This window comes from Schistocerca serialis, chromosome 3 (assembly GCF_023864345.2).
Source record: "Schistocerca serialis cubense isolate TAMUIC-IGC-003099 chromosome 3, iqSchSeri2.2, whole genome shotgun sequence".
NCBI classification, from domain to species: Eukaryota; Metazoa; Arthropoda; class Insecta; order Orthoptera; family Acrididae; genus Schistocerca; species Schistocerca serialis.
Genome location: NC_064640.1, coordinates 358,660,144 through 358,674,315, shown reverse-complemented (window position 1 = coordinate 358,674,315; position 14,172 = coordinate 358,660,144). Strand labels below are relative to the sequence as shown.

The window sequence follows — 14,172 nt, the reverse complement described above, 5'->3', positions numbered from 1 at the left end:
CATCTCATCCGTACCGGCTAACCGCACACATCTGTGACTCCTACAATACTGGAACACGCAGACATTCTCATTCGAGGTTATCGACGGATCACAAACACTTCGCTACTCAACTGAACGTCTCTGTTGGTAGTGCTGACACAGTTGTCCACCATCTGGGGTACTCAGAGGTTTGTGCCCACAGGGTTTCGCGTCACCTAATAGAAGACCATAAAGAGCTTCCATCTATGGCTAATGATGGATGCACTCCACAGGATGATGTGGATGATGTGGAGGTTATGACACAGCAAGACGTTGGTCCTAACTTACACCAGTGGAGTGCTACCATGGGAGCTTACAGGCCCTCCCAGTAGGGTGGCGTAAGATTACCGCATTGAAAGGAGATTATGTTAAAAAAATAGGGTTATATAGCCAAGAGAGTGGAGAAATAATATGGTGTATTGGAATCCCGAATAAAACCAACCTGCTTTCAGAAAAAAATAAGTTGCTTTACTTACTGAACGTCCCTAGTATTTAATAAATAAAGTAACAGGACCACTGTTTAAATGAAAGTATTGTAATTTTCTGATTTGCATAGAACATAACTCTATTATATGTTTATGTAACAATTCATTACAAGTCCTTTGTTGGTGTACTCTGACTCCAAACAGGTCATACTTCAAACACCTCTACACAGAAAAGTGAAGCGCCATCTGGGTTCAATAGAATGCCAGCCGACCAGTGGGTAGCCTCACTTCGCAGACGGGATCCAGATTTGCAGCCAGCTTTACCTGCAATAACACCTCAAGCACGGTACGTCCACGGACACCAAATTCAATCGCCGCACGAGTAATGTTTCCTGGACTAGTATTTTCTTGTAATTCTATTGCACTGCTCTAAGATCTAAGCTACACTACATTAAACAGAGCTAAAGTACAGCTGTGTGAGCTGACATTCTACTCTGTGGTCACAGGTGAAATTTTCTCGGCCTACCACAAATACGACTTACATATCAATGACATTTTGTATTTCTTATGTTAATACGTGTAAGTTGAATATGAACTTGATATGCAGAATTGTTCTTTGTGCAGCTTTTTATAGCAGTCGTACATGTTTTGTTGCAGTTGTCGAAATGGAATACTGGTTCACCGTAAATATTATAGGGTTAATCTTTCCTACTATTTTAGAAATCGGCAGTGGCAATTCGTCTAAGATTGATGAAGGCTTATAAGGACTGAGTTTCTTCATTTTCAAGGGATCAGGAGTAAACGACTGAATTCAAACGTGACCATACTACTTCTAAAGATTATCTAATGTATCGAAACTGAACCACAGTTGAAAACATCCATATAACGTGTAATTTGAAGACTGGCAATGAAAGGTGAATGAAATATTTTACCGCATATGTATATGGTGTAAAAGTGGAGATTATAGTTTCAGTGGAAAACTGTGACAACCTTTATGTAATGCTAGCTGAGAAACCCAGCATTTCTTCGGTATTCATTTACACCTGTGCCCGAGACTTCGTACGTGCGGAATTTTTTGTCGCATAAGGTTTCGATGTTCAAATACACACACACACACACACACACACACACACACACACACACACACACACATGCCCGAGGGAGGACTCGAACCTCCGACGGGAGGGGCCGCGCAATCTGTGCATGGCGCCTCAAACCACGCGGCCACTCCGCGCGGCAAGACTTCGATGTATACACTGTTTGAAGTAATATGATACGAGACATGAACGGAGAGGTTGTTTACTTGACTAATACAGGAGAGAGTCACATAGAGTTGCCAATGAAAAAGCAGCTGACAATAAGGTCAATACCCACAACACACAGCGTCTGGCCTCGTACTTTGTTTACGGTCATGGCATAACATAAGCTTACGAAGAATTGTACATGTTTAAAGCGAAATCGTGAATTGACAGGAATAAGTGAGATTCAGGGTATGAACACTCACTCGCCTGTGTTATTTCCCGTCAAAATTTCCGCTTCTATAATGTTACGTTGACGAAAAGTAACTTTAACCCTCTGCGAGTGAAAAGTTCTGAGGAGCGAGATGATAATGCATGACGCTCTCCATCAGAGTTATGTTGCACTTCACCTGCAGAGTAGCTTCCAGAGAACGAGTTACAGTATGATGTTCAAATACACACACACACACACACACACACACACACACACACACACACGAGGACAGCATAGTGCCCAGAGTCGATCGCGGTCCTCTGGTTTGGAGCCGTGTGGAGGGTCTAAACCAGAGGCTCAGACGACTCTGCGACTATAATGGTTGCAAATTCATCGACCTCCGTTATTGGGTGGAGAACTGTAGGGCCCCCCTAGACAGGTCAGGCGTGCATTACACACCGGAAGCAGCTACTAGGGTAGCAGAGTACGTGTGGCGTGCACACGGGGGTTTTTTAGTTTAGAGGGACCCCCCCTTGGGCGAAACGATAAAATACCTGACGGCTTACCAGAGAGGACATTATCATCGTTGATAAAGAACGTCCGTCCTCAGAGACCAAAAACAGGAAAAGTTAACGTAATATTGGTAAACTGCAGGAGTATCCAGGGCAAGGTTCCTGAATTAGTATCTCTTATTGAAGGAAATAGTGCGCATATAGTATTAGGAACGGAAAGTTGGTTAAAACCGGAAGTGAACAGTAACGAAATCCTAGACACAGAATGGAATATATACCGCAAGGATAGGATAAACGCCAATGGTGGAGGAGTATTTATAGCAGTAAAGAATTCAATAATATCCAGTGAAGTTATTAGCGAATGCGAATGTGAAATAATCTGGGTTAAGTTAAGTATCAGGTGGGTCAGATATGATAGTCGGATGCTTCTATAGACCACCTGCATCAGCAACCGTAGTAGTTGAGCGCCTCAGAGAGAACCTGCAGAACGTCGTGAAGAAGTTTCGTGATCATACTATTGTAATAGGGGGAGACTTCAATCTACCAGGTATAGAATGGGATAGTCACACAATCAGAACTGGAGCCAGGGACAGAGACTCTTGTGACATTATCCTGACTGCCTTGTCCGAGAATTACTTCGAGCAGATAGTTAGAGAACCAACTCGTGAAGCTAACGTTTTAGACCTCTTAGCAACAAATAGACCGGAACTTTTCGACTCCGTGAATGTAGAAGAGGGTATCAGTGATCATAAGTCAGTGGTTGCATCAATGACTACAAGTGTAATAAGAAATGCCAAGAAAGGAAGGAAAACATATTTGCTTAACAAGAGTGATAGGGCACAAATCGCAGAATATCTGAGTGACCACCATCAAACGTTCATTTCTGAGGAAGAGGATGTGGAACAAAAATGGAAAAAATTCAGAAACATCGTCCAGTACGCCTTAGATAAGTTCGTACCGACTAAGGTCCAAAGCGAGGGGAAAGATCCACCGTGGTATAACAATCATGTACGAAAGGTACTACGGAAACAAAGAAAGCTTCATCATAGGTTTAAGAGTAGTCGAATCATAGCTGATAAGGAAAAGCTGAACGAAGCGAAAAAGAGCGTAAAGAGAGCAATGAGAGAAGCATTCAACGAATTCGAACATAAAACATTGGCAAACAATCTAAACAAGAACCCTAAAAAGTTTTGGTCATATGTAAAATCGGTAAGCGGATCTAAATCCCCTATTCAGTCACTCGTTGACCACGATGGCACCGAAACAGAGGACGACCGAAGAAAGGCAGAAATACTGAATTCAGTGTTCCGAAACTGTTTCACTGCGGAAAATCGTAACACGGTCCCTGACTTCAGCCGCCGCACGGACGCCAAAATGGAAAATATTGAAATAAACGATATCGGAATTGAAAAACAACTGCTATCACTTAGTAGCGGAAAAGCATCCGGACCAGACGAGATACCCTTAAGATTCTACAGTGATTATGCTAAAGAACTTGCCCCCTTTCTATCAGCAATTTATCGTAGATCGCTGGAAGAACGTAAAGTACCTAGCGACTGGAAGAAAGCGCATGTCGTTCCCATTTTCAAGAAGGGTCATAAATCAGATGCGAATAATTATAGGCCTATTTCGCTTACGTCAATCTGTTGTAGAATAATGGAACATGTTTTGTGTTCTCGTATTATGACGTTCTTAGATAATACAAATCTCCTTCATCATAACCAACATGGATTCCGCAAACAGAGATCATGTGAAACTCAGCTCGCCCTATTTGCCCAAGAAATTCACAGTGCCGTAGACACTGGCGAGCAGATTGATGCCGTATTCCTGGACTTCAGGAAGGCATTTGATACGGTTCCGCACTTACGTTTAGTGAAAAAAATACGAGCTTACGGAATATCGGACCAGGTTTGTGATTGGATTCAGGATTTCTTAGAAGAAAGAACACAACATGTCATTCTTAACGGTTCAAAATCTGCAGATGTAGAGGTAATTTCGGGAGAACCGCAGGGAAGCGTGATAGGACCTTTATTGTTTACAATATACATAAATGACTTAGTTGACAACATCGGTAGCTCCGTGAGGCTATTTGCAGATGACACGGTTGTCTACAAGAAAGTAGCAACATCAGAAGACTCGTACGTACTCCAGGAGGACCTGCAGAGGATTAATGCATGGTGCGACAGCTGGCAGCTTTCCCTAAACGTAGATAAATGTAATATAATGCGCATACATAGGGGCAGAAATCCATTCCAGTACGATTATGCCATAGGTGGTAAATCATTGGAAGCGGTAACGACCGTAAAATACTTAGGAGTTACTATCCGGAGCGATCTGAAGTGGAATGATCACATAAAACAAATAGTGGGAAAAGCAGGCGCCAGGTTGAGATTCATAGGAAGAATTCTAAGAAAATGTGACTCATCGACGAAAGAAGTAGCTTACAAAACGCTTGTTCGACCGATTCTTGAGTATTGCTCATCAGTATGGGACCCTTACCAGGTTGGATTAATAGAAGAGATAGACATGATCCAGCGAAAAGCAGCGCGATTCGTCATGGGGACATTTAGTCAGCGCGAGAGCGTTACGGAGATGCTGAACAAGCTCCAGTGGCGGACACTTCAAGAAAGGCGTTACGCAATACGGAGAGGTTTATTATCGAAATTACGAGAGAGCACATTCCGGGAAGAGATGGGCAACATGTTACTACCGCCCACATATATCTCGCGTAATGATCACAACGAAAAGATCCGAGAAATTAGAGCAAATACGGAGACTTACAAGCAGTCGTTCTTCCCACGCACAATTCGTGAATGGAACAGGGAAGGGGGGATCAGATAGTGGTACAATAAGTACCCTCCGCCACACACCGTAAGGTGGCTCGCGGAGTATAGATGTAGATGATGATTTAACATCCGAACTCCTAAGGTGAGACAAGTGAGCTCAAAGAAGAAAAATCTAGAGGCAGCACTATTAATCCAGTCAAATTGCAGATATACCTTGCAAAAGGTGGGGTAGAAGATTTCATTTTTTTAACTCCTTCATATTGTTGGAAAGGTTGCAAAACCAAGTGTTGCCAACAAAATTACTCTTGGGAAAGCTTTCTGCAGTCAAAAAACTTCGAAAATTTCAGACTTTTTTCAGTTTTTTCAAAATATCTCAGTTTCATTTGCTCCTATTGCTTTAACGTCTATTTTCTTTTTTAAAGAGCACAAAATTCTCTACAAATTTGATTCTTACCATTTTTTTCTACTCCCAGTATCTAAGGCGCTACAGCGCGTCAAAAAATACCAATTTTTCAAATTTTGAGCATAGTGCCAACATACCTTATTTTTTAACACTATTTTTTCAGTTTCTGTTTGTGTAGTATAAATACACGATACATCATGCTATATGTTGGAATTTACCACCTCACTTTCAGGTATTCAATTTCTCTGTATGCAACATGAGGATTGCTGGGCAACCAACTATTGTGATTCTTACATCACTACCTGAAGTTCACTATGGGCCACCTCAGCCCTGGTATTTGTAAAACTATAAATATAAATGTGCATCATTAAAGACACACACACACACACACACACACACACACTCACACACACAAAATAAATTGTCTCAGGAAACTGAACTATTATTAGTGCAATAGGCCACCTAATTAGGTAGGTAATTATTCTTGTGTATAAAGGCCACACAGTTGACATTAAAAATAAGTAGCTTTATTACAATTAAAATACATTGTCAGTTACTAAGAAATGTTGACAATTCTGGGTTTGTAATACTTGTAATATCGCACTTTAGCGCACTTGACACAGGTATGAGCATCACTTCCAACGTTTTGATGGGCCAGGTTCCTCAGTGTCACCAGAAATACTTTGAGTTACGGATTCAGGGTCTGTACATAGAGTTGATCCCAGATTGACCTCTTCTTTAAACAGCGAGTCAGCCTCAGCAAGTTCGTTGATTTCGTCAGCGGTTTCCTCAACATCCTCAACATCTTCTTCACTGTCTTCATATAAAAATTTTGGCACGTTTTCGCAGTGGACCCCAATACACTTCTTGCAAATTGAAGAACATTTCAAACCCGCTTTTCTGCAGGAGCGCGCTTCGCCACAGTTCAGCTTGCATGAGCATGAAACAATGTGAAGAAGTGCTTCAGGTGCTGGATCTTGGCTCATTATAACGAATATTGGACCGTGGTCACTGTGATTCCAGCCCCATTTCTCAGGAGGTTTCCAGTTTCCCATCCAACTTTGGACTTGTTGGTAAGTCCGCAACGAATGATGTTGTGCAGTATCTTGTGTAGATGGCAACCGTGCAAGATTCAGTTTGCTTTTTGTGGCAGACTTGGCGAATAGCTGGTACCGCAAATGGTCTAGTGTGTCGGAACTGCTGACACCTCCACTATACAATGCGATAGTAACCTGTTCTCCTGCTGTTATTATTTCTTCACTGGTAGCATGTGGTTTATTGAACGTCCAAAGTGCTGAGGTTAGGTGTTCATTTTTCGCAACAATATTGCAGCACCTAATTTGTCCTTGACCAAAAAAAGCGGATGTTGCACCACATCCGCTAAAGGCGTGAGTGAACAGAATATATTCACTGTCAAACTTGTAAGATGCAGTGGAAAACCACTTGTCTTCTGCATTTCCTCTTCCGGGCTTTAAGAAAAATAAGTTTTCAATGCCTTGCCCCAAACCGGTCATGAGCAAAAGCAGATCAACATCATCTCCTACAATGACAACACTTCCAAAATCTTTGGTTCTTGAAATGCCAGATGTTACAATCATAACGTCAGCATCTTCTTGTGCCTGGCTTTGAAGCTGTTTCTGCCATCACCAAATCGTCACCATATTTCTGGAAAAGGCGAGCCTTGACAGTTCGAATATCCGGACGAGATGATGTGGGTATTTGCTCTAACAGATCGTCCATAGAAAACTAACATTCTTCCGTACTGGTTTCCAGGTAGGCAAATATAGCCTCCATGCCTTCATCTACTTGTGTTGCAGGTCGGTTACCTCGATTCTGTCCAGTAGCTGAAACACGGTGAAAGAACTTTCTGTAGCAAAATCTATGGTATCGCCCATCTGCAGCAACCAAATCATTTACATTTTGAATCCGCTCTATCACTTGTTGACCAAATTCATCACCACGTCGTTTAGCCTGTTCTAATACTGTCGATTGCACTTCCAATTTCATTACTTTGTAAACAAAATTTCGTTTGGCTTATGGCAATCTTAACTGCTTGGTTAAAAAGTCATCAGAATTGCCTTTTGCAAATAAGAAGCATTTCTCTTAGAAATTGAACTGACCTTTTTCCTGCGACCGACGTAGCACGCCTGTTGGTTCCTGAGGATGTAGAAGGCTAGCTGCTATCATTCTCTCATTAATGTACTTCTTGTAGCATGCTTCACGCAACATCACTTCACTGAGCGTTTTCAAAAACGGGTGTGGGCAGACTCTCTGCGTTTAGCACTACAATCGATAAGTGTGCTCAGTCCTTTCTTTTTCACAAATGGTTCAAATGGCTCTGAGCACTATGAGACTTACCATCAGTCCCCTAGAACTTAGAACTACTTAAACCTAACTAACCTAAGGACATCACACACATCCATGCCCGAGGCATGATTCGAACCTACGACCGTAGCGGTCGCACGGTTCCAGACTGAAGCGCCTAGAACCGCACGGCCACACCGGCCGGCTTCTTTTTCACATTGCGTCCACCTCTCACCACAGTTTTTTCGCAAATGAAACACAAATTCATGTCAGACATACTCATTTTCAGCACCACAACATATACTGAATGGAAGCGACTCTAAACTGTAAGACCCTTATTGTTGTGTGCTAATAGCTGTCAGCGCGCTGTGGACAATCACCAGAGATAATTGCCTTCCGCCCGCAAAAGAATAAATACGCTTTTGCCCGCTAAAGAACAATTCCTACACACTTTTTCTTATAACTGATCATTAACGTCAATCAACTGTAGAAAATGTATGGCACCTGCATGCAATCGTATTACATATTGTAACATAAATAAACTTCACGCAATCCGACGTGAATGTGTTCGTAGTTACTGAATATGATGCTGTTTGTCCTGGCCCTGCAGCAGAGTGAGATGGTATATTCCAATGAATAACATGATGAGTAATATGTTTATACTACACATATAGAAACTGAAATAACAGTGTTCAAAAATTAGGTAATTTGCCACTTTGCTCAAAATTTGAAAAATTGGTAATTTTTGACGCGCTGTAGCGCCTTAGATACTGGGAGTAGAAAAAAATGGTAAGAACCAAATTTGTAGAGAATTTTGTGCTCTTTAAAAAAGAAAATAGACGTTAAAGCGATAGGAGCAAATGAAACTGAGGTATTTTGAGAAAATTGAAAAAGTATGAAATTTTCGAAGTTTTTTAACTGCAGAAAGTTTTCCCACGAGAAATTTTGTTGGCAAAACTTAGTTTTGTAACCTTTCTAACAATATGAACGAGTTAAAAAAATAAAATCTTCTACCCCACCTTTTGCAAGGAACAGGCTTTTTTCTGACAGTTTTACTGGACTATATGTGTTACGAAATCTTGACGCTCGACATCTTTAGCCGTGATTTTGCTGAACGTATATCTGTCTCTCCCTATCCAACTGTCAGTATACAGCTGTCCCGCAAGTAGACGAGTAAAATTTTATTTTGCCATCATTATGTGCACAAAACATCGCATTTTATCTGAATTAAGTATTTTTGACATCCCTGATTGCTGAGTCTGGCAATTAATTGACCAGGAAGCATTAAATACCTACAGAAAATAAAGAACCGTAGCCTACTGTTTAAAAATATCCTCTTCACATTATCAGCTGAAAAACTGTAAAGCAAAACTTCCTTGAAGTCACAGCAATTCTGTAATTTGATTGTAACTATTATTACATGTTTCGTTGAAGTCTGACGACCTTCATACGAAAAAAAATGCACTATGTAGGGAGTTGGTGGGGCTAGTACAGATAGTTTTTATATTTCACGATTTATCTCGAAACAATTTGAGGCAGATTTTTAAGATTTAATGTATTTCGATTAACCAGTTTTCATACTAAAAGAATCATTAAAGTGATTCTATGTTTCTTCAATAGTTTGATCACCAAATGGAAAAATCTAAACAAATGCAATCTGTCCACATTTACTCCATTGTAAAGTGTTGACATTAACTGAAATGGCATAGGGTAAAAGTTGATACCGTTTTTATATATATAAATAAGACCAGTTTTCCCAAAACAAAAAGATCACTTAATTAAAATTATTTTGTGTCCACTTTTACCATCCCCATTCTCCTCTATTTAAACAAAAGTTTTGGAATGATAAAACCTCTGATACTTTGATCTCGCTTTTGTGGAAAGGGTGAAAAAAACTTAAAAGTAAATAATTTTCAGTTCAACATTAATTTATATTTTTCATTTACGTTAGACATTTGAAAACAAAATAATTTTTGTCAGCTTCTGTCGAACAGAACAGTTTTTTCCATTGACCTTATTTGTTACATTTTTTTGCATTTGCTCTTAATCTAACTCCAATATATACTGACGCAATTTCTTTAATAAGTTTTGTTTCGTGCATGTCGTCTAGGTCAAATACAGAATTTACAGAATGTGCATTAGGTCCAAAAATATTTTTTTCATTGATAGAAAAATGGTGAGACACCGAATTTACGAACTGGGAATAAACTTTACCGAAATCTTCCACATTTGCAAACACACGAAACTTCTTCTCACAATAAACAATAATTTTGTAAATTGCAAACTTAATTCCTCTCCTAGAAACCTGCTGAGTGAAAGCAGTTGGGTCAGACAAAGGCTTCCTACAATATGTGTGGTCACTTACTTTGTCATTACCAAAAATTAACAAACTAGCACACTCACAACACTTCAAATTTTTTAACATATTTAACTACAAATCCTTCTACGTAATACAAAATATTATTAACATAATTACTGAGGTTTACGTCATTCAGTCTACTACAATAATCTAAACACTGTCTCAATGAAGCATCTTTTACACTATATTTTCTGTTTGAACATGGCGGTACCTAAAGTGAGCAATTGAAAACACACTGTTTGATTCAAAATCAAGTACATTAGTCTTACATCCAGAGTTTATGCTATTTTTTAATGGCTTTGAGAGCTGACTGGAACTGAATAAATTTTGGATTATTGTTCCAGCCTCTTTTACCTCTAATACATGAAAATAGTAATTCCAGTTGATCTTGAGACACTTTATACGTTAAAAAATGCTGAAATGGGTCTATGTCATGGGAAAGACATACTGTAGCAAACATTCCTACACTTTTAATAGACAGCAAGAAACCCAGAGCAAATGTCTTACGGGGATGCCATAGAATGGATAAACCTTCAATGGAGATAGACTTCAAAAAATATTCCATCTCTTTGCAATAATTATGGCAGAAATTAATGTTGAACTTATGTAAAGGTGGTTTTAAGCCTTTAGCAAAAATATTTCTGCTATTTAACAACTCAAAAAGTTTGTCTACTTTTCCGATAAAAGTAACAGTTGCAGTTGATCCTCGAAAATCTGTATGTTGATGTGACTCAAGAAATTCAGTAGCATCTGCTACACTTGAACTCAGGGTTTGAGCAGCCAGAGAGACATTCATCGTCTTATTGTGGAACTTAACATGCTAGTTGGTGACTCAATTAGCAAACTTCAAGCCTTCACTCTCCTGTAGTTCATTTAAATTAACTATGTAGCTCCACTGTGCTTCACCATCAACTATCTGCAAAATCTGTTTCTCAACCTTTCTTGTTGATTTACGCATGTGGCAATGGTCCAAAACTACATAAACATTGCATTCAGCTTAAGGGTGCTTAAAATACGAAATAATATTATCAGGTTCATCGTTGCAGCCCATGTTTTTCAAAGCTTGCAGGTTTACAACTAGGCCGTCACAAGTAACGGACCATACGACTACACCAACTTCATGTAATTTTAGGAGGCATGTATGGATTAATTCAGCTGAAAGTTCAGCTCGAATACTATTTACAAAAAAATATGCAACTGGACATTTAAATTTTTTCTGTACGAAACAATTTGGAATACTAATGCTTCTATAGCTAGTTCATTCAAATCTACTGGCTTAATGCCACCAAAATTTACATAACCACTGTTAACTTTTTTAATATTGTCCCATAAGAATTGTTTATGAATCATCATATTGTCAAAAATTAAAGCACATTCTTTTAAGCAGGGTTTTTTCTCTATATTTTCTTTTAAGAAACTGAACACTTCACTGATGAAAGCAGGCTCACAGCTGACAGATGAGATCAAAGATCTGATGCAATTTGGATGGGGCAAACTAAATAATGATCTAACGTATCTATATGCTTTAGGTGAATAAAAATGTAGTGTCGGAGCGAACTGTTTTATAATATCTCAGTATCTTCTTACTTGTTCGTCACACATGGAGTTTTCCAATTCGTTAACGATGAAGTGCAAAGGAAAACCACTAAAACTAAATTTTAAATGATTCTCTATATCATTGTTCAGGTGTCCTTTTTTTTAAGTTCATTAATCAGCTGTGCCATTGTCGAAATGTTTTTGTTTCGTCGGCCTACAGTCATTTGCAATCTTCTTTTCTTCTTTCTTAAATCTGTTTTCGATAGTGAAGGGAGGTTTGCCTGAATTCCTTTATTTTCAGCAACTGCTTCAGGAGACTTTTCCAGTTGTGCACCTGTGTGATTTACATCCTGCAAGAAAGGAGGTCATTGTAATTTTGCATTCATCACAACAGTTCAAAATTATAAAACCTTCATAAGCAAGCTTAAAACAATAATTATAAATATAGGCCTATTGACGTTTATTTTGTTCAGGCCTATACTATTATAATTAAAAGCTTGTAATATATTCCACTTACTTGAGTACTAGCAGGTTCTTTACGAACCAATTGTCGCCTTGCAGTCATCTTTCTCTGAATACGTTTCGGAAAATCAAAGATGGATGGAACGGCATCTTCTTTTAACAGTCTTAATGATGCTCCTGGCCTCACTTTATAGCAATTTTTGGTAACGTGTCTGCTGCATATTGTACTGTACGCAGTAGGTGAGCACTTGTCTCTACGAATTGCTTGCGCCCACAATTTCTGCGTTTCCGAACGCGAAAATGGAAACCTGTATAAACAAGAGGCAAATACAGAACTAAATCCAAGAAATATCGTCTTCAGTAGTGCAATTTATACATGAAATACAGTGCGGCAGGAACACTAGTTCTAAACAAAAACATAACTTACCTATGAAAATGAACTCCGCTGTTTTTCCTCTAGAGTTCTTTACAACCATAAGCTACTCAATATTTCACCATTATAGCTTCACAAACTTAATAAATCGCTCTCGAATGAATGATTATCAAACAACAGAAAGCACAAAACAACACGACCTACACCCGTATGTACAGAGTTGCCAATCTGATACAAATTGATCGTCACTATTTTCAAGGGTCCAAAGCACAGCAGTTGTGTATCTTGTTTTTATTGAGATCTCTGGGTGGGACCAAGCGAGGTGGCGCAGCAGTTAGCACACTGGCCTCACATTCGGGAGGATGACGGTTCAAACACGCATCCAGCCTTCCTGGTTTAAGTTTTCCATGATTTCTCTAAATTGCTTCAAGAAAATGCCGCGCTAGTTCCTTTGAAACGGCACAGCCGATTTCCTTCCGCATTCTTGCTCCGTCTCTGGTGATCTACACTCATGCTCATAAATTAAGGATAATGCTGATACATGGTGAAACAACGTTCTGTTTGGCAGTTTGCATTTGACCTGCCGTCGTCGCACGGTGGCGCTGGCAGCAGTCCACATACACAGAGGTGTGTTGGTGCATGTCAGAGTACGGTGCAGTGAGTAATTGTGCAGACGTTTCCAGACGCGCTAATGGTGACTGTTGTTGAAAATGGCTCAAAGAACACATATTGATGGCGTTATGAGGGGTAGTATACTAGGGCGACTGGAGGCTGGTCAAACACAGCAGATCGTAGCACAGGCCCTCCGTGTGCCACAAAGTGTGATCTCAAGATTATGGCAACGATTCCAGCAGACAGGAAACGTGTCCAGGCGCTACAGTACGGGACGTCCACAGTGTACAACACCACAAGAATACCGATATCTCACCATCAGTGCCCGCAGACGGCCACGGAGTACTGCAGGTAGCCTTGCTCAGGACCTTACTGCAGCCACTGGAACAGTTGTCTTCAGACACACAGTCTACAGACGACTGAACGGACATGGTTTATTCGGCTGGAGACCTGCAAGGTGCATTCCACTGACCTCCGGTCGCAGGAGCGCCCGTAAAGCCTGGTGTCAAGAACACATTACATGGTCATTGGAACAGTGGTCCCAACACAGAGGAGTCCAGGTATAGTCTGAATAGTGATTCTCGCCAGGTTTTCATCTGGCGTGAAGCAGGAACCAGATACCAACCCCTTAATGTCCTTGAAAGGGACCTGTATGGAGATTGTGGTTTGATGGTGTGGGGTGCGATTATGATTGGTGCACGTACACTCCTGCGTGTCTTTGACAGAGAAACTGTAACAGGTCAGGTGTATCGGGACGTCATATTGCACCAGTATGTTCGCCTTTTCAGAGGTGCAGTGGGCCCCACCTCCCTCCTAATGGATGGCCCCACCGAGCTGCTATCATGGAAGAGTACCTTGAAACAGAAGATATCAGGCGAATGGAGTGGCCTGCCTTTTCTCCAGACCTAAACCCAACCGAGCACGTCTGGG

At 40.3% G+C, this 14,172-nt stretch overlaps 1 protein-coding gene across 1 annotated transcript in view; it reads left to right on the top strand.

The window, feature by feature from the left end:
• LOC126470163 (katanin p60 ATPase-containing subunit A-like 1) overlaps positions 1-14,172 on the top strand; it is a 169,402-nt gene that overhangs the window by 78,327 nt on the left and 76,903 nt on the right. The window contains exon 3 of the mRNA XM_050097790.1: positions 648-789. Within this exon, the coding sequence (XP_049953747.1) occupies positions 648-789 (142 nt within the window). The remainder of the gene's footprint in view (positions 1-647; positions 790-14,172) is intronic.